The sequence below is a fragment of the Melospiza georgiana genome, chromosome 12 (genome assembly GCF_028018845.1).
Source record: "Melospiza georgiana isolate bMelGeo1 chromosome 12, bMelGeo1.pri, whole genome shotgun sequence".
Taxonomy (NCBI): domain Eukaryota; kingdom Metazoa; phylum Chordata; class Aves; order Passeriformes; family Passerellidae; genus Melospiza; species Melospiza georgiana.
Window position 1 is genome coordinate 7,517,305 of NC_080441.1, and position 20,956 is coordinate 7,538,260.

General features: G+C 46.7%; 1 protein-coding gene across 5 annotated transcripts in view; it reads left to right on the plus strand.

Moving 5' to 3' along the window:
• The window catches only part of MBNL3 (muscleblind like splicing regulator 3), a 91,718-nt gene that overhangs the window by 51,515 nt on the left and 19,247 nt on the right, over positions 1–20,956 (plus strand). For all 5 annotated transcript variants that reach the window (XR_009115159.1, XM_058032980.1, XM_058032983.1 and 2 more), the window contains exons 3-5: positions 7,213–7,377; positions 15,488–15,688; positions 17,097–17,333. Coding sequence is in view for 4 of the 5 variants with exons in the window: in XM_058032980.1 (XP_057888963.1) it covers positions 7,213–7,377; positions 15,488–15,688; positions 17,097–17,333 (603 nt within the window). In the remaining variant the exon portion in view is untranslated. The remainder of the gene's footprint in view (positions 1–7,212; positions 7,378–15,487; positions 15,689–17,096; positions 17,334–20,956) is intronic.

Genomic DNA, 20,956 nt, shown 5'->3' on the forward strand with positions numbered 1-20,956 from the left:
GAATTTCACAGGGTCTGTATCATCCATAGCTGGAAACCACCAGATTAACCTTAACTCTAGCATTTTTATTCACACACATTGAAATTGAAACTTCTGTATGGTAGGAAGTCTTTGTTGCTTCCCTTGCCTTGGAGGCTGATTGTCATCTGGTAATGCTAACTAGAAGACACATTCTGCTTTTTCTTTCCAGCTATGATCTGTTCACAGCAGGATCCTCACCATAACAGCAGTCTCTGGGCTCTCTGTAAATGGGTGTTACACCTGCATTTGAAAAATGTCAGCAGCCAGCTGTGCTGTATTTTTTATTGCTGTTACAAGTAACTTTGGACCACCAGCTCCTTTGTACCCAGTACTGTCTAAGCAGGGCTGCTGGTGTAGGAGGGATGCAGAGCACAGACTATCCAGAATCCCAACATCTGTCCCAAAAGGAGCAGAAAAAGCAGTAGAACTGGAAAGCCTTTGTGATGGGTTATTTCAGAGAGGGAGAATGAAGTGCTGGTGTTAGGTTTAGGAGTCTTTGATGCAGCACAAATCCACTTCCAAACAAGACAGGGAACAAAGACAGGATGAATTTTTATGTGACTGTCCACAACAGCTTGGAAAACTGAGTTCAGTGGTAGTCTGGAAGGATGTGCTTGGCAGGACTGTTCAGTTTTGTTTTGTTCTGATGGCTTGAATGATGGACTAGAGAGAGTATGCTTGTTAAATTGGTAGAGTGCTTTGAGCTGGGAGGAACTACAGACACTCTTTAGAGAACCAGGTGTGGAGTTGCAGATAGTCTTGACAGGTTGGAAAAGTAATCCATAAAAAGGTGAGTTCAATAAAAGCAGTATGAAATACAGAGTTGGTGTGAATCAGCTGCCTCATACAGGGAGCAGCATAGCTGGGTCTGGAGTAGTTCTGGGAAAGGCTTGTTGAGAGTGAATCAAAGAGTGTTACATTGTTAGTAGGAAAGAAAATGCCATGCAGGGATGTAAAAGCAGCAGTGTCACCTGCAGGACTTGTGAAAAAATCTGTGTACCTGCATAGCACTGGTCAGGGGTTAGGTGGAGCACAGTGCAGGTGCCCACAGCAGCAGGGACTGGGGGAGTAGCCTCAGGAAAAGCTTGGAGACTGTGCAGGGAGAGTTGGAAGAGGATGGTTTGCATAGTCTGGAGCTGAGAGTAAGGAAGGGGGGGTAGATGTGACAGCAGCCTTTAAGTATGGGCCCTTCCTCAAGGAGGAAAGGAATAATTCCTATTCTGGCCTAAACCAGAAGTTTTAAGTTTCTGTTGCAAGTGGAGCAAAACTGCAGGTGGAAATCAGCTGTGAGGAGACTGATGTGTTGGAGTCCTGTGTCTGGGAAATTCACAGGTAATGGGAACAAAGCAAATAGGTGTTCTGTGTGGGCAATTGGGAGATGTATCACTTCACTATATCCTTTGAGACCTGGATTTTAGGATGTTTGTAGGGGGGTCTGACAGCCTTCCATGAGAACATATTCAAGGAGTGCTTTCTACATAATTTCACTTTTAAACTGCTCTGTGAAAGTGAGCTGCTCCAGTACTGCTAGGAGGAAAGCATTGCTCTTCAGCAGAAGTTACCTGCTGTATTGGGCCAGGGTCAGTGTTCAAGGGAGGTTGGGAGGTTGCAGTTCTCACTGACTCAGTTGGCAGCATAATTTCTGAAATTCCATTAGCCTGTAGAAAGGACTTGCAGATAAAGGTGTGTTCAGGGCTGACTTTGAACTGCAGTGAGTGACAGCTGGGCTGCATGAACACCCATCTGAGACATAACACTCACTAATGATCAGACTGACTTGTCAGCTCCAGCCTCCTTTGTTTTCCAGTTGAAAACATGTTATTTCCATGCTATTTGATGTTTGCCAGTGGAAGGTGTTTGATCCAGCAGTGAGATGGACAGCTGTGGAAAGAGGAGCGTGGTACAGCATTGGAGGTGGCAGGATGAGCCACTCAATGCAGCCAGCATTCCACTTGCTCAGCCCTGGAGCAGATTGCTTAGGGACAAACTGCAGTGAGCAGTTGAGTAGAGGTGGTGCACTGGTGGTTTGCTGTCCTGGAAGGGTAACTTCAAAACTGCAAGTCCTTATAGGATGGGTGGAGGACTTAGAGCTTGGGCACCAGGTACCAACTCTGCCTTCCAGGATCTCTCTTTTCTTACAGAGCAGGGGGCAGTAGGGGTAGACCTAAAGCAGCACGTGCTGCTCAGTAGATGTTCTTAGTTGTGCTGCATGGACATGGGGATGCAACCCTGAGCTCCCCACTTTTTGCCTCACTGTTACAGGACAATTCATGCTCTATGGCATGAATTTGCAGCCTGCCCTGCAAATGTGGAGCAGACACCCTGGTGGTTGGGGTTGTATTGTGTGTGAGAAAGCCATGCAAGGCTGTGGCAGGGGCAAGGATCCATGCATGGCCAGGAGAGCCTCTGTGTGCATGTGGTGAGTGGGATGGAAAGCAGGGAGCGTTTCATGCCTCAGCACTGGAGCGACAGGCACTGAGTAAGCAGGGCCAGCACATCTCTGAATGTGCCTCCCCACTGAGTTCCTCTTGGGGAGGTGGAAATCTGCTGCTTCATGCGGAGAGAAGTTATGTAGACAAGCTGTGTTTTGGTGCCTGGTTTTGTGCAAAACATGGAAATCCTTTCCTGCCTGGTCTCTTTTCATTCTTTTTGCTGTCAGTCATTGCACATGTCATCAGTATCTGTGGAAAAGACTGCACAGTCAGGGCACCAACCTACTGCAGCCTCCAGTGTGTGAAAAGCCGCATTAGCTTGAAGATTTTCACATGAGAACTGCTCGTGATTGATGGGATGTAGTGTGCAGTCATTAAAACCAGAAATGTGTGTCTGGAACCCCTCACTGGTGTCCGGGATTAAAGAGACCGTAACAAACTGCATTACTGGTGCACATGTGAGCAAGCCTTGGGGCTTGTGCTGGGAGCCTTGTTTCTGCAGCACAGTTCCACTCACTTCAGCAGCCAGGGAGGAGAGAATTTGTGCAACATGCTTAGGGAAGGTTCATCCATCCTGGTGCAGTACCCAGAATGCTCTTACTTGCATCCCGCTGAGCTAGGATGCAGATGACAAGGGGCAAACTCCACACAACCAGGTATAATGGAGGTTTTTTACTGGGTTTCAGTGTGCTGCCTTCAGTGCTGCACTCCAAACAGCTGGCTTTGTTGCAGTGCAAGCTGCTGTCACGTTAGCTGGTGTCAGATGCCAGCCATTTACAGTATACGCCATCACAGCATGACTTAAGTTGGCAACACAGAGTCAATCACATGCCAGCAGCCTACTGTAAGGGTGGGGGAGTGTGTGGGAAGAAATGGGGAGAAGATACTCTTATAAAATCCTTTAATGATTTATTTTTAATATCCATTTTTCAAGCCTTGGAAAAGTGCAGTCCATATGCTTTTCCCTCCTGGTTGTAGTTGGCAAAGAAGCAGATGAACGTGGTCCTTCAGACTCCTTCCATTTTGTGAGGAGCCAGAAGACAGAGCTATATTTAGCGTGTTGCCAAGGCCAGCAGCAGTCTGTTACTGGGTGGTGATTCCCTGGCTGCAGCCCTGGGTGCCAGGACAGGGTGGGAATGTGCCTGTCCTGGACTCAATACTGAGCCTAAATTGACAGCAGCAAATTTCAAATTTCCAGTTACAGGAGGATGGTGCACTGGTGCCAGCAGGCTCTGTGTGCTGCTTGCCAGCACAGATCAGTTTTTGAGCACCAGCCCCCTGCCAACATGTGCAGTGGCCACTCCAGGTGCTGTAATGGTGCTTTTTGGTGCAACACTCAGCTTGGAGAATGCCTCAGTTGGTCTTCTGTGCACAGCTCTGGAACTGTCCTGTACCCTGTGCTGAGCTTTTGATCTGCTGGAGCCACAGCTAATCCCTGCAGGAAAGCTGTGCCTTGTAGCATAAATATGCTCTAAAATTGGAGGCCTAACTCCTTGTTGTATTTTCTCATGTTGTATTCCTAGGCCACTCAGGTATAAAATGGAGTTGTCCTTATTTATCCCCAGCCCAGTATCCACACAGCAGATTTGCTACCAGTTCCCTGTTGCTTTCCCTGCTGTGTTGCAGCTGGTACTGAGGAGTTAAAAATGGCATCTCCTCTGTTCTTCTGGCAGCTTTTGTAGAGCTGAAATTGGTCTTGAAGACTGTGTGTGTTTCTGGGAAGTACCAAGGACTGGGTGTTGTGATGGAAGGGTAGAAGAAGGGCTCACCCCTACCAGTGTTGGAGTTCAGGGGGTACTGGTGGTGCCCATCACTACTGAGCAAGCATCTTGAAAGTTCTTACAGAGCAAGATGTCTAAACTGGGAACATTTTGTGTCACTGTCACACCACCACTTCCTAAAATTCATTGTCTGAGAGATGAAGAACTTACTGTGGTGCTGTAGAGGGGAGCTCAACTCAGTGTGGCTTCCAGTATGGCCCAGTGAAACACAGTGGTTGGTGGTGCCCAGGATCAAAATGTTGGTGAGGAGGAGTTAGACCAAAGGCATGGGTTTGACTCTGAGTGTAGCAGTGATTTATTTAGTCTGAGCCCTCAAAGGCCTGCCTGACAGCATTTCACAGCCTTTGCTCTGCAGCAGCACCTGCACAGCTCTGTTTCTTACAAATGCCTGTCCTTGAAACCAGTAGCACTGTGTGGGCACTGGTTTCAGCTTACAGGCTCTGTCTGCAAGACCAACGCCTCGTGCTGTATGGTGGTTTTTTATTGGTAGTAAAAATACTCTGTTTGTAGAACCCCCTGTTGGAATTAAGCAAACTGCTTTGAGGGAAAAAAAATAGAACAAAGCTTCACACCAAGCTGGGGTTGCTGGTATCAATGATATTCATAATTTCAGTTGAAATAGCAGAGTCATTCTCAAGTTGAAGTCAACTGTGTAGGTATTGTTTACACAAAATAGTAGTTCTTTTTTTCATCTTCTCCATTCCTGCAGTGTAGAAACATCTACACAGATTTATTCCAAATTTGGTAGCAATAAGTGTTTCCCCAACCCAAAGCACTTGTGCCAAGTTACAGTCAGGAGGAGTTTCTGAGGCTGGAGCTGCTCCTGGCCATGGGCAGCCTGTGGTTCCGTGGGGTCTGCTCCTGGTCAGCAGCAGCCCTGCAGGAGCTGTGCAGGTGGGACACTCAGAAATGCTCTGGGACTGAACCCTGGGCTCCTGCTGGGTCCCAGGTGATGGCAAAGGCTGTAGAGAGGCCTGGTCCAGTGCAGCATGAGAAGGATGACCCAAACCTGCCCGGTGTTCTCCTTGCAGGTTAGTGGAGTTATTTCCTTTGTAGTGGAACTGGGTGTCTGAGCACCAGCCAGCTGCAGTGGAGCCATTTTACCCTGCTTCTCACAGATGTGAGAAAGTGTCTGGTGATGAAGATTCGTGTCCTCAGGGCCTGTGAGCAATTAACTCACTGCTGGGGATCTGGGGCTGTTGGATTGCTGAGAAGCCAAAACAATAGCATTAAAAAGCCTCTTTCCTTTTGAGTTGGGTTGTGGGAGCCACTGGGCTCTTTTAGGAGCAGGGCAGAGTTTCATTCCAGCAAGCCAGGCTGCTAAAGTTTGGAAGTAGTTCTTTTTCCTGTCCCTCTGGCTTTAGCCCATCACTTCTTGCATTTAATTATTTGCCCTTTGTTTAACTCTGATTTCCCTGGAGCAGATAAGAGAGGAGCCTGTTCCCATGGCACATGTCAAACAGCCCCTTTTAAGCTGCAGTCAAGCTCTGCAGCCCTCTCTCCAGTGAAGCTGTTACCCCACCAGGAAGGGAGGTGGAGTAAAGCTTGGAAGTGTCAGGCTGCTCTACAGCAGCCTGGCATGCTGGGGAGCCTGGCTGGGGATTCAAACCCAGCCCCTCAGTGGCTTATGGTGTTGGCTTTTTGCAGTGGTACTTGGATTGTCCGGTGATTTCACCTGAATGTTTGCAAAAGCCTTAAAGAATCCCCAGGGGAGAATCCTGGATGCATCAGGGGCTGATCCCAGGAGTTTCCACCTGAGCCTTGGGTGAGTGGTGTGTAACAGCTGTGTCCTTGTGGACCTGGTTATGGGGTTACAGCTCTGCTGACAGGGGCAGGTACATGGGGTCATCTGATGTGCCCCTTTTGGGAAGCAAATTTAATTACACTGAGACTGAGAACTCTGTGTCCAGCCCTTGATGACTGTGCCTGGGATAGGCTGGGTAATGGATGGTCCTGTGCCTTTGCTGGCTATAGGAGCTGTTATTAATTATCTGTCATGGAACAGCTCTGTGGCCTCCAGGTCTGGCCTTATTATAATAAGCTTTGAATAGCTCAAAGGAATTTGTTCCTCAAAAAAGTCACAATTTTTGCATAAAGTTAGATTAAGTATTTCATGTTTTCTGTATGCCTCTTGTTTCTCGAGGAAGAAATTCAAAAAGAAAGGAGAGGAGAGAGAAAACCTTATTTTTCAAGAACTGTTTGTCTTAATGACAACATTTGTTACTAACTTTCTTATTTAGTGATATTTGTCTTCTTATGTCTACTTGCAAACACTATTAAATTAAGAGTTTATACATGTTTTTGAAGTGATGATGTCAGTTGATTTGCAGGGATAACATCAGTGATCTCTTGACTTTTAGGAGCCACATGTTTATTGCAGGAGGGAATGAGTCAGTGATGCAACACACTTCACTTTTGACAAATGAAAGTGTGAAGGGGGAAAATCATTCAGCATTTTGGGGTACCTGCCTGTTGTGGATCAGAGGTGCCTTACAGAGCTGTCCTCTTAAAGTTTTATCCAGTGCAGCTGGGGAAGTGGTAGAGACAGTTTTGTTTCTTCTGTGTGGTTGTCAGGGCCAATTAAGTGGTCTGGTGTTGGGAAGGAGAGGAAAAGCAACCCACGCAAGGAAACAGGGAATTTTTGTTGTTGTTTCTGGAACTGTTGCCACTAGTTTCTGAAAGTCTTGGTGTTTGTGTTAGATTGTTTGGGATTTTTTCTTACAACAATCATTTTAACATCAGGAAGCCTGACTTTTTGGTTTAGCTTGATAGTACTCAGTTAGTGTTACTGCAGGAGAAGTCATGTTGCTCTTCTCTTCACCTACTATAGAAAAATCACAAAAGAGGCACAGTAGCTACCAAGCCGCCTCCGCCTCGATGATTGTGTTGTTCCAGTAACCCAAACAATCCTTAATTAAATTTCTCTGGCTGCCCTGGGTGTTACATTCACTGAAATGCTGTTCCATTATGTTTTTTAGGGCCGGTGTACCCGAGAGAACTGCAAATATCTCCACCCTCCCCCACATTTAAAAACACAACTTGAAATAAATGGACGCAACAACCTGATCCAGCAGAAGACGGCCGCAGCCATGTTTGCTCAGCAGATGCAGTTCATGCTCCCGGGCGCACAGCTACAGCCAATTGTGAGTCACAGCCCTGCTCCCTGTCCCTGCAGCAATTGGGAGTCACAGCCCTGCTCCCTGGCCCTACAGCCAATTGGGAGTCACAGCCCTGCTCCCTGGCCCTACAGCCAATTGGGAGTTACAGACTTGGGACATTTGGCTTACACTGCTCCCTGTCCCTGCAGCCAATTGGGAGTCACAGCCCTGCTCCCTGTCCCTACAGCATTTGGGAGTCACAGCCCTGCTCCCTGTCCCTGCAGCCAGTTGTGAGTTACAGCCCTGGGACATTGGGCTTACACTGCTCCCTGTCCCTACAGCCAATTGGGAGTTACAGCCCTGGACCATCAGGCTCATACTGCTCCCTGTCCCTCCCTGTTTGTTCACAGAGGTCCCAGCCCTGTGCCTGAGCTCAGGCCATTGTCTGTGCTGCACAGAACTGGGCAGGATCTTCCAGAGGGGTGTCTGATGCTACTTTTGCATCTCCTTGAAAGCTGTGTCTCTCTTTTCCTCTGATAACTGAGGAGTTGTGAGATTCAGGGCTTCAGGTGGAAGGGTCTTGCCACAGGTGCTTCTTTGACCAGCTGATTGATGTACATCCCAGGAGTTCTGAGTGGCTCAATTCCAGTGGATCCTGTTTTGGATTGTTGTTTTGGACGATGCTGACTCCCTTGGACTAGCTGTGTGGCACTGTTGGACTAAAACTAGGGAAGAGGAATCCTACCTAGCCTTTAATCCTTTTTAATGTCTGGGAGTGGGACCATTTCACTGCAGTTGTCCCAGCAGAGAGTTGTACTAATGTCACAGCCCTGTCACTCGTTTCTCACAGTAATGCTGATTTAGAGTTAGAGCAGGAAGGATTTGCTTCTTTTCAGGTAGGAAGGGGAGCCTGTGGGAGATGGATGTTTGCAGAGCAGGTAGTTCAGAGAAGCCTTCACTGCCTGTCCCTGCTTTTGCCTGTCAGTTAAAACAGGTTTCAGGCTGGAGAGCCCTGTTACGCCAGGGAGAGAATGGCTTGTGTCTGCTGGTTGGTGTATCTGGGAGGGGATGACACTTGTCAGCTGAGTTTTAGTCTGTCACAATGTCTATTTTCAGAGCTGTCAGAGGTCTTGAAGTAGCTCTTCAAGGCTGATGTGAATAAGCTGCACTGAGAGTTAATTAGGAGTTCTCAGTTTGAAGCTGGGACTGAGTGTCTTTCCTGGGGCAGTGTACACTGCTGTAGCTGGGTGAGGCTCCCTGTGCTCTGCCACATGGAAGGACTGGCCAGATCCTTTGGGCAAGCTCTTCTAGCCTGAAGGGGTCAAGTCTGTGAACCAGCCTGAACTTGGCCTCCTGGTGTCCCACCTACAGTGCCTGGCCTCTCTGCCCACGTGGGACACAGCATCTGTCACCCCAGCTGAAAAGCTCAGGTGTTTCTGGTTTATTGTCACCAGAGAACAGTGAAGGATTCCTCCTCATTAGAGGCTGTTGTGATGTTTGATGTAAGAACTTGTGATGGAGGTTTCCCTGGTTCAGCAGGGAAAGCTGGTCAGTGTCCCTTCATGATGGTGGTCTGCCACCCAGCTGGGCTATTTCCTCAGTCTGGCATATTCCTCCTGTGTTTTGGGGGGGTTTTCCATGCTTACCATTGCTCTGATCATCTTGTGTGTCTGCTAGTAGCTTTATCCTGCCCTATAAGCTAATAAAATGCTGTTTATTCTTCCCATTTTGAAGATGGAAAGTGGCCACGGAGAGGGTCTTTACTTGTGCTGTACCTTAGACTCTTATCTGCTGCAGTCTTGCACTTCTTTTTTGTGGAGCTTTGAAAGTGTGTCCAAATCAGAAGGAATCCTGAATTCCCTCAAAATAGTGACATTGGTTTCCAAACCCTGTACCAAAAGCAAACCCTTCCTCTTCTGTGAGGAATTCACAGTGGATGTTCTCTGGCTGGCTATTCAAAGCATCTTTGGGATTTCCTTTTTGGAAAGTTCCCATCTTCCCACTTTGCAATCTTGCAGGTCCAGTATGCTCCTGAATTTTACGCCTGCCTTTTAAATTGCCTCTGAGACTGAATATGTTGGTTTGTCTAGTTGGTGCTCTCATTTCAGAAGTAACCTTATCTGATGAGAAAGGCCCCTGGTTTCTAAATTGTGCCATGAGGGAGACATGGGCAAAGAAGAAAAATAAAAATTTGTTCTGCAGTGACTGCTGCCTTCATGCTTTCCCACACTTTACTCAGACTAAACAAGCTCTTGGTCTGATTCCTGCTGCCCAACTTGCTCCACACCAATTTCAGGACAGACAAGACATTGCTCTTTCAACTGCCTTTGATTTCCCGAAGATGCTGTCAGTGGGAACTGGCTTTGAGAATTTTTTTCTCTCTAAATGAGAAGGGTGGGGCCTCCTTCTGGGTACACATGAAATTCGCCGAAGCAGAAGGTATTGTATGTGATGCAGCAGCAGAAATCCCATGTGATCAGAAAGCTGATCAACAGGATGCCTGCTTAATTGGGATGCTTGCCAGAGATGAGATTTGAAACAGCACACTTAATAGCTCCAAACAGCAGCTGAATGCTTAGACATTTTAAAGTGCAGTTTCACCAGAAAAGCTACTGAGTTAAAAAAAAGAAAACACCACCAAAAAACCCCCACCAAATCTAAACCAAACCAGCACTTGAGAGAGCAGTTTTTCACCAGGCTTCCTGAAATGGTGTCTGTCTGTGAGCTGGGCTCTGGCATTGATAGGAAGAGCTGCTTTGGTCAATGTTGTTTATGTCTGGTTTCTCAGATATGGTCACTTTGTGTCCTGTGTGTGCCAGTGCTGCACCTTCTGCCTAGTGCCCACCCTCTCCATCCTGCTTTATCCCTTTGCAGCTGTGTGGGGCAGACTTTGGAGCTGACCATGGAGGTGCTTCAGCCCAGGGTCCTGGTGACATGGTGGAGCAGGGCACTGGTTTGCCTGAACAAGCTGTTGATGGAGCATGGCAGTGGTGACACACCTGCCACCACTCCTGCCCTGCAGCTGCCTCTGCTGCTGCCTAGGGAAGCTGTTTCCTCTCTTTGTTTTCTGGCTCTTTGTCTTTTCTTCATGCCAAGGCCTTTGTAGACAGGACTATCTTGATAGTTCTGAGTCACCCATGCCCCTGAAGACAGCCCAGACTTTAACCCAGCCCTTGGTCCCCTCCTGGGGCAGCAGGATCGTGCTGCCACTCCTTGGTGCTGTTGGAGTGGTTAAAGCAGAGGGTGAGCAACTTGCTTGGCCAGTGATGCTTGGAGCAAGTGCTGGAGCTGATTTCAATAGGTGCTTTGCACAGGCATTTTTTCCATGCAGCAAAAACCTGATTTGTATCTCAACTCTAGTCAAAGATAGGCTAGGAATGAATAAATGCAGGTATCCTGGCCCACCCAGGAGCTGGTATCTGCCAAGAGACAGTGCTGTGGGGTGTTAACACCTGTCTTTTACACTACAACAGCCCACAAATGAGATATTCTTTGAGCTAGAAGTGTGTCTTTGCAGTCTGGTTGGGGAAGTGAGCATCTGTGGTGGTAGATAGCTGGATGCTTTGGCCCATTGGATTCACTCCAGCATGCTCAGCCTTCATGTTGGAGGGTGGTTTTGCAGCCAGCCAGCCCCATGAAGTTACACTGGGGGGAAGGCAGATTTTTGGGTTTTCTGACAGCATCAAGTATGTTTTTAATATCAAGGTTTTCAGTCATGTCAGTACGAGATCTTTATCTTCAGTTTCTAACACCAGACCGTAAGCTACCATTGTTTTTTGTGTGCTTTCCATATATAGCTGCTTAGCAGTGACCTGTCTCCCCTCCTTCAGGCTATCAACACCTCTGTATTTACAGTGGGCCTTTCATTTTCAGGCTTTCCCTTTTTTAGGGTCTGAGGTAACTCAGAATCAACACTTCCTGGCTGAGACAGTGCTTGTGTTTGACAAAACACCAACCGCTCTTCTGCCTTCCTCTTCACACCCACTCTGTGTTTTTTCTCTAGCTTTAGCACAATTTCTGCTAGCCAAATCGAATGCAACTCCTAGATTGTTAACAAAATCAGCTGGTCCAGGTTCTGCTGTCACCAGTGGTGACAAATGCCCCTCCCTGGGACGGTTCCTTCTCTCTGCTCACACCTTCAACCCAACAGCTTCCATGCTTGAGGTCTGTGAGAAGCTCAGAGCTGTCCAAGTCCTTGGCAACCCTCACCCTGAGATGTGTTCTCACAACAGCCATTTCAGCTTTTTAAAATTATTACTATTCTTACAAGCATTTTAATACTCAGTAAACCAGTCTTGTGAGCTGCTACCAGCCTGAACCCTTTGCTGCTGTGCTGTAACCTGTTTCCCTCTGCACAGGAGTTACTGGTAGTGTCTCTGTGCTATGATTTGTAAAAGCTAATTTGCAAGGAATTAGCAAACCTGTCTCTGTATTTCCTGAATTAGCAAGAGCTTGAAGGAGGGCAGCAGGAGTAAGTTCTGATACTTTCTATCCCTCTGTTTTGCCCTAGAGCATATCAGCAATTAAATTGACAGTATGATTTTTTTAGTGTACAGCCATAACATTGCTCTGTCAGGTCCCCTGTCCCTCCCTTCCTCTTCCTCCCAGTTTTATATCAGGACCATGATGCCATTTGATCTGGGATATCCCTTGGGTCAGTTGGGGTCAGCTGTCCTCTGTCCCCTCCTGACTCCTTGTGCTGCCCCCCATGGTTGCCTCACTGGTTGGGTGGGATGAGAGGCAGAAAAACCTTTGGCCCTGTGTAAGCATTGCTCAGAAACAGCAAAAGCATCCCTGAATTATCTACACTGTTTCCAGTACAAATCCAAAGCACAGCCCTATACCAGCTACTGTGGAGAAAATTAACTGTATCCCAGCCAAAAGCTGTCACAGGAGGTGGACAGGAGGCACGTTGAGGAGGGCAGTGCTGTTTGGAGTGAAAATTACATTTGGGTTCTGGCTGCAAGGAGGAAATTTGCTCACATTCCCTGAGGACATGGGGGACCTGCACAGACGTAGAGGGAAGCATTGGCTGGCAGCATCCCTATTACTGGTGCTGATGCATGAGCCAGACTGGATTTCCCAATCCAAGACAGGCAGCCGGGTCTGGCAGTGAGCACAGCCCATCTTTTCCCCTCATCAGCCACAATAAATACAGAGCTCCCTGGTGCCAGCTCACAAAGGCACAGTTCTCAGAGTGCTTCACACACTCCAGACTTAAAACCCCAGCTCTTGTAGGTTGAATCTGTTGAGTGAGGTCTGCTTGTTCCCTGGCTGTGCACCCGCTTGGCTGCGAGTGCAGCCCCAGCCTGCGGGCAGGGTGTGGAGCACAACTGGCACTTCCCATCAGGGGAGCAGGCACTCAGTGCAGGCAGGCAGAAGGAGCCTTGGGAAGCCTTGGGGAGGCAGCAGCAGATGTCAGGGCACAGAAAGGGGTGAACAAACAGCAGCAGCAATAAAAACTCCTCCTGCTCCTACGAGCATCCCCTCTGTGGGTCTCCAGGACCACAAGTGGATCGTGCTACTCAGTGATCAAGAGATCACTGATGTTATCCCTGCAAATCAGTTGTTCCTTGTGCACATCTTTCCTCCACTCACTTCAGCTTGGGTTTGGATCCATTAGCCCTTGCTGATTGCTCCCAGTGAGAAGAGGGACTGCTTTTGAGGGAGTTGGGGATTGTGTTTTGGTGAGCAGGTCCTGCTTCCACCTTTGTAGCAGCTTTGGTGAAGAGGCTGGTATACTATCTCTTAGGGAATGTTTCAGGTGAATTCACTCAGTGTGAGGTGTTGCAAGCCCCCAGCATTCCCAGTCTGCACAAATCCTTCCTTCAGCGATGGGAGGAACATCTTCCCTTTGTCTCAGAAACCAGCAAGTTCCACACTTAGCTGTGTTTGAACCCAGCCAAGCAGGAGAAGCTTGCTTTAAAGGATGTCCTGGCATTTTGGAGCAGTGTTTGTGCCACACCTGCTCAGTCAGGATACTTCTGCTGTATTAGGTGCTGAAAAACATAGGGTAGGTTTGCCCACACATTTGTGCAAGCCACATGTACTGCAAGGTTTGGGTTACTATGGGTACATAAAACAAATGCTGACAATATGTCAGGCCCCACTATAACCTGTGCAGACTGGCCAGGCAGGAGAAGCTCCTTAAAACAGAATTTATGGTGCAAATGGTGATGGAAGTTCAGTAGATACCACTGTAATTTCTGGTACTTGCATAAAAGAAAACAGCTTAATGGATGCTGCTTCCTCACTAAAGTGTTCAGGGAGTCACAGATTTGAAAATCCTAAAGAGCCTTTTTAGCAGCAAAAGATGCAAAATATCTGGGAGCCACCAGAGAATTGAAAGAGACAAGAAAATTATTTAATAAAAGGCTGTGGATTGGAGGATCTCTGGCTTTAGTGGTTGAAGTCTCCCAACAGCTGAAGCAGTGCTTGACTAAGGCTCACAAGAAGGAAAATTGGAATTCCCTTCCAGAAAAAGAATTATTTGGTTCTGCTACACCTAAAGTATCCAGCACCATTGATGAGGAAGCTGTGTCTCCTCAGTGAGCAGGAGAAAATGGGATATATTCTGTCAATGATTCCCTTTCCCATGGGCTGGGGAGCTGCTGGCTGTCACTGACCTTAGGGAGTTACTGTGGTGTTACTGTGGGTAAACTTCTTCCACATTGCAACAAGCAAAGTATGGAAGTACCAAGGTGAAGGTGCTGTTGAGGAACACACTGTCCATATGTGGTTTCTTTTAGAAGTTCACAGGACTAAAAGTACCAAAATAAAAGAAAGGAGGGAATTATGTGTGTGGCCATAAAACTGCCCCAGGCAATTGTGTAAGCACACTTGTATTTATTGCCAAATAGAGGATGGTGTCATAGACACCTGCCAATATGAGCAGCTTTAACTGGAACTCAGAGTTCACAGTGGAGCAGGTAACAGGAGGGAAAATAAAAATGGTCCAGTTTTCAGGCTGCATTCCCTGGGGGGTTATCAAGCCCCTGCTACAGGAGCAGGAGTGCTGCTATGCATGCTGCCATTTTCAGTGAGGTCAAGTGGAGATTTTCATCAAGCTGGAATTGGTTTCATTCCCAAGAATACTTTGGATGTGGTGCTTTAAAACCTCCCTGGCTACAGGGGCTAGTCCCAGACTTTAAATTGAGCATCTGCTTAGGAGCTTTGTGCTCACCTGCCTGCCAGCACAGCAGCTCCTTTTCCACATGAGCACTGCTGGATCAGCTCAGGTCAGGGCAGAGCTTCTGGCCCTCAGCACTGAAGCTCTGCTGCACTCAGAGGACCTGCCTAACAGAATGGAGGATACTGAAGTGGTTGAGATCTTCATGGCCTGTTGTTCTGTCCCAAAGAGAACATGGCTCCTTGTAGCACAGGTAGGGTTTTGGACCTCACACTAGTCCACCTGAGCCATCTCATCTGTTGTGACATAATCATGTTGTGGTATTAATGAGTTTGGTGTCCTCTTGGTGCTGTTCACATGGAGCACAGGCTTCTCCAAAATGGCTTTTGCCTGGACTCTGTTGGCACTCTGAAACCAACCCCAGATGTGCAGCATGGCAGATCAACTGAGTGTACTGCAGCAGAGCTACCTCACCTGACTGAATGGTGCCCACTGAGGCCCACTGGCCATGCCAACATGGAGCTCAGGGCAGGCTGATGGTGGTGCAGCAGTGCAGCTAATGGGGTTACCTGCTAATGGGGTTACTATAGCAGTGCAGCTAATGGGGTTACCTGCTTCCAGGTCCTGAAGCTGCAGTGTACCTTGGAGTCTCTCTCTACAGCATTGCGATGTAGGCATAAGGAAACTGAGATGTGTATTTGGGAATGAGAAGTCTGTTTAATTTGGGCCTGCCCTAATTGCTGGCATGAAATCCTTAATTGTGTCATTAAACTATAAAGATCATCAATATGCTTTGATCTGACAAATAAAGATGCCTTGTATTCAGGATGAGTCACAAATCTGTGAGTCAGGAGAAGCGAATGGATGGCAAATAAATGGCAATAAATGAATAGATTGGAGAGCACAGCATTTTGATGTGACTAATCAAATTGTCTAAAAGGATTGAAGTGTGATGCAAGGCTTTGATGGGAAATCCAAGACAGAGCTTTTTAACTAATACTTTGTTTTTCTTCTTTCTGTACACAGACAACGTTTCCTGTGACTCCATCGCTTGCAACAAGCCCCACAATGGCTTTTAGTCCCTACCTGAGTCATGTTTCTCCTGGGATGGGCTTAGTTCCTGCAGAGCTTTTACCAAATACTCCTGTCCTGGTTTCTGGAAATCCTACTGTTACAGTACCGGGAGGCTCTGCTGGGCAGAAACTGATGCGTACGGATAAACTGGAGGTATTTGGACATCTGATACAATACTGCTGACAGGCATGAACAGGACATGTGCTCCCAGCTGTTGCTCTCTGCTAAAATGACCTGATGCAGCACAGTACAGAGTTGAACTTGCAGCTTTGCTAGCACAGGGCTGCTGCTCTCTGCCAGAGCAGACGCTTTTGCAGGGCCTTTTCCTAAATCCATCCCAAATGGAAATCTGGGAAAACTCACTCCTCTGGTATCAGTGGGTTTTAGAGCAGGGTTAGGATTGTTTTTCGTATGTGATCTGCCATGCTTAAAAAAACCCCAAAAAGCCAAGTAGATGGTCTGCTCTTAAATTCTGTTGGGTGGAAGATGTTTTGGAGATAATAGATGGGCTTATTGAGCTTTTACAGAAAACTTTAAGCATTACACTGGTGGGAGTGGAGAGTGTGTGGTGTTGGGAAGACATCTCTCCCTCCCCAGTTGGCTGGACATGCTGGGACTTAACAGTGGAGGAGTTGTAAATGTCTTTCAAAGCCTAAGCAGAGACTCTGCAGGAGATAAGGGCTGAGGACCTGAATTCAGAGGCCCCTGCAGGTGTAAATTATAACACAGGAAGATAGCAGAGAAGGGTGTAATTTCAAAACACATTGTTTTGTGTTATGTACTTTATCTTGCCCTGCTGATGTCTCACCTTTCCCCACACTCAGTCTGATTGCACATTGGTACGTGAGCTATGCCCCTTGCTGTATTATTCAACAACTTCTCTCAGACAAGAAACCTTGCAGATTTTTTGTGAAACATTTTTGTCTGTCTGTGATGCTTCAGTGGTCATAACTTAGGAGGATCTGTGAGGTCCTAGTACAACTAGTAATTTTGGCAGCACCTTCAAACACATTGCTGTGTAACCAAATGTGCTGTCACGTAATGCCAGGGTCGGGGATTTATTGTGAAGGGCAGGGAGGCTATTTATGTGAAAGAGGCACTAAGAAAAAGTACTTGTTGCAAATAGCAGTAGCATGTAACATTTAAAATTAAATGTCTTGCCTAAGAGTATGCTCCATAACAAATACATAATCCAGGTGAGACACAAATGGCAGAGTTATTAACATTTAAGCTTTAGAGGCAGGGGAGGAATCCTGAGCTGCAAAAGTTTTGTCCAAATGGCATTGATTTTCTGGGGTCACTTTCCATTCTTCACAAATTCTGTACTTCACTTGCATTTGGTAATTGGCCTTATTAATGTTGTGGTTCTTTTCACCTCCTGAAGCAGTTGTGAGTAGAACCACTTGCCCCTGTGTGTGTTGATATATGTGCTACCCCAGATGAGCACGGATTTAGAATATACACATGGCTTAATGTGGCCAACTGAACTGATATTCTGTGTTGAAAATACTGAATGAAAAGTAACTTCATGTTCTGCTCAACAATGTGACTTTCTTTTAAGGTTTGTCGAGAGTTTCAGCGTGGAAATTGCACACGTGGTGAGAATGATTGCCGCTATGCTCACCCTATAGATATTGCAATGATAGACACAAATGAAAATACTGTTACAGTTTGCATGGATTACATCAAAGGTCGATGCTCTAGGGAGAAATGCAAGTACTTTCATCCCCCTGCACACCTGCAAGCCAAAATCAAGGCAGCTCAACACCAGGTGAACCAGACAGCTGCAGCTGCAATGGTAAGTAGAGCTCCTCTCAAGCTGCATTTCCATTGCTAAGGGATTCCACGTGTCATATGTGTCATTTGTGGAAAAGTAGAGAGCTTTGTAAATGGCTGACTAGAGAGCTGAGAGCATGTGCAAAATGCATTCCATCTCTTCATCCTGTCTCTGTGCTCACCACAGCATGAAGCCCTCAGTGGCACAGTACATCTCAGCAGGTAGGGACGTGGTGCCCAGCCCTGTGATCTGCTGACATGACATTGTGATGTGACATGAATGCAAGTGCAGCAGCACCCAACACCTTCCCTGGCTGAGTCATAGGGGTCAGTTCAGCTTCCTCAATACACAATATATCCTTTTCAGGGAGAACCTGGCCTGTTCTCTGCAAAAAGCAGATGGTATCAATTGTCTGAGATTAGCAAACTTGTGTCCAGTACCTTTGCCAAGACTTAGTGAAATTACAAGACACAAAACAAGAGTGACTTCCTGACCTGTTTAATGCTTTGGACCTTGTAGAGATGGTCCAACTTGCATTTTAAGTTGAATTGTGGCTACTCATATCTACATTTCTGAACATGAGTCAAGGAAGTCTCACCAGGTGGCTCCTAGCTCATATAAATGTTTGCCATTCTGTTGAGTTGGGTTTAATGGGACCTGTTAATTCCAGAGATAAGAGAGCTGGGGAGGGAAGAAGAGGCCCTTACCTTATCCATATGCATTAATTCCTGATGTGGGAGGTAAAGAAGGTGAAGGGAAGCTCTTCCCTGTGGTGCCCAATGAAAAGATAAGAAGCAATGGGTACAAATTGAAATTCAGGATATTCCATTTAAACGTAAGGAAAAACTTATTTACCAAAGAAAGATCTAGCACTATGACAGGATTCTCCATCCTAGTAGATACTGAGAACCTGTATCTGAACCTGAATGGAGTCTCAATCAAGCTGCTGTAGTTGACCCTGCTTTGAGCAGGGTGTTGGTCTAGCTCATCTCTAGAGGTCCCTTCCATCTCTTCTATGATTTCTTAAAATTTTTCTAATTAATATTAAAAAGGCTCTCGTTTCCTCTTTGATTTAGAATTAAGGCCACTAAAATTTTTCTAAATACCGTTTTCTTTCTTAAAAATAGTAAAGGATGTTGCTTTTAATTCATAATGAAATTTAATGCAGAGCCAGGGCAGTTCTAGAAATGAAACAAGTGCCCTCCTTGTAGCATCAATATTACCTGGAATGTAATTTGAGCAATTAATTTATACTGCAGTATTTATTTGTCCTGCAGAGCTTATTTATTAGTTTCCTTACTGTTTTTATTGTTGTTGAAATAAGAGTCCAGCTCTGTTGAAAAATAACCTTCTGAAATGAAACTCTGGTGTTCTTCACAATTGAATCTTTACTTTTTCACTAATTATCTAGGACACTGCTACTTAACCAAAGCCAATGCATGTTTTATTCATCCAGCTGGCTTCTCTTAAAAATGTAATTAACCCTATTTGTATGCTGTTAACAAGAACCTTTAAAATATTTATTGATGGCTTGTTGCATCACCCCTGCTACCAAAACAGCCTACATTATTCATTGACTCTTCAAGGTTTGATGCATTTACTGTACCTGTTGAGGTGTAAGACTTTATAAAAGGGAAGAAAGGTGCTCCATTTTCTTGGAGGGAAAAACAGATGCCAGACTATGGGTCTGTGTTGTAAAACAGATTTAGAATGACTTCAAATCTAAATTCAGCATTTCTGAGGGACCCAGTCCTGCAGTTACTTGATGTGCACAAGTAGCAGCTTTACTCACTCCTGCTTGGCTGAAGTCAGTGCAGCACTGGATGAACTGGGTAAGGCTCTGTCCCCAGTTCAGAACAGCACTTAAGCATGTGCTTGAAGCTGCCTCCTTTTCCAGTGGTCCTTCCCCCTCCACGAGTGCTCTGCTGGCCTCTGCATGGTGTGTAGCTGCAGCATGAGGGCTGGAGCCCAGTCCCTGTGCAGGTGCTGATCCCTGAGCGCTCCGTCCCTGCCGTGCCAGCTGATGTGACAAAGCTCCAAAGCACGTGTCCTGTGATGACATTTCTTTACTTTTAAACCTTACCGAGGCAAAATAACTGACTTGCCACTAGGCCAGGTAATTACCCAGCCACCCCATGTTGTGCATGCCTCGTCTTTTTAATAGATTGTATAACGCATTCACTTTTTAATTTTTTTTTTCTCTTCGCCTTCCCAAATTGTTGCTCTCTCTTGACACACCTCTGCTTGCTGTTTTTGTTACTGTGCTTGATCCCCCTCCCCGGCCCATGTCCATCATGTGCTCGCTGCCTGCTAATTAAGACTCAGCCAGCTGTCAGATCACTGAAGCGACCGCTCGAGGCAACCTTTGACCTGGTACTTGGACCTTTCACCTTCTCGCTTTGCACGTAACCATCTTAATCTGCATGAAAGCCTTCTGCTCTTGTCTGTGGTGTTAGTGCCTGGGGAGACTGCCCATCCCAGCCAGAAATGTTCAGTGTGCGTTCAGACATGCCAATCCTGTGCCCCACATACCATCCATTAACGTCTGAGCTTTGCCTCCCGAAGCCTAGATGTATTTTGGAGACAGTGAATAATCTCGGGGGGAGGCAGCTCTGGCTTTTGAAGTGTTTTTCCAAACGCTGGCAGCTTTGGAAGTCACAAGATGCAATGTTTGAGGGAGAATTTAAGCATTTAGCTCATAAGGTCTGCAGTGTGCTCTGAATGCCAGAGGACTGGGTGGTTACAGGACAGATCCAGTAACTTTTCTTTGTATTCCCAAACATCACAGCCTTGCCTGGCAGTGCTGTGCTGGTTACTGCCCTGCATAAGAGCATTCTGTGTAATGAGCACTACTGAGATTTAGGGGGAAGAGGGCTAAGCAGCATCCTTGAGGATCTGTGCTGGGAACTGAAGCAGGTGCAGTGTGGGACTTGGCTGTCCCTTCAGCTGGCTCTGTCTGTGGTTCATCCCCCATTCCCCACTGGGATAGTGTCACCAAAGGCACCTTGCTCTGGATGCCTTTTGCTTCAGTCTCAAGCATGGAATCTGCTCCCTGAGCTTCTGCCCACAAGCTGTCCTCATATATGCTGGCCTTGGTTGTTTTATGACTCAAATAATATGTTTTACTTGGCTTTATGATGCTCATAGTGAGGCAAAAGCTATCCTCCTCACAGTGCTGTCAGTTCTGGCTCCATAGAAGACAACACCTTCCTGTTTTCCCAAAGAATAAGGGACACAATACATTTTAAAAGAAAGAGCTCCTGTTGCCCAGCTATAGCAGGGAGAGGGAAGAGTGGACACATAGGAGCTGTGAAACCATCAAGCTGATGTTGCTTCTCATTCCCAGAGCTAAGGAGGAGAAGCTGATCTTCGCCCCTTCCTCTCCAAAGACTTATTTTTGGGTTAAAGTAGTCAAGAGGCTTCCTTATCAGAGTTTTAGGCAGCAGCAGTAGGAAGCCCTGCTAGGGCCCAGATTCTGGCAGCAGTGGTGGAATGATGCTGTGAATGGCATCACAGCCTCTCACTCGCTCTGCTCGCAGCTGACACAGGACCTGCACAGCTGCCCTCTCCAAGGGCCACCACTCTGAGGAGACACAGTCTGGCAGAGAGTGGGAGAGCCCATAACTGCTCTCCCACTGAACAAA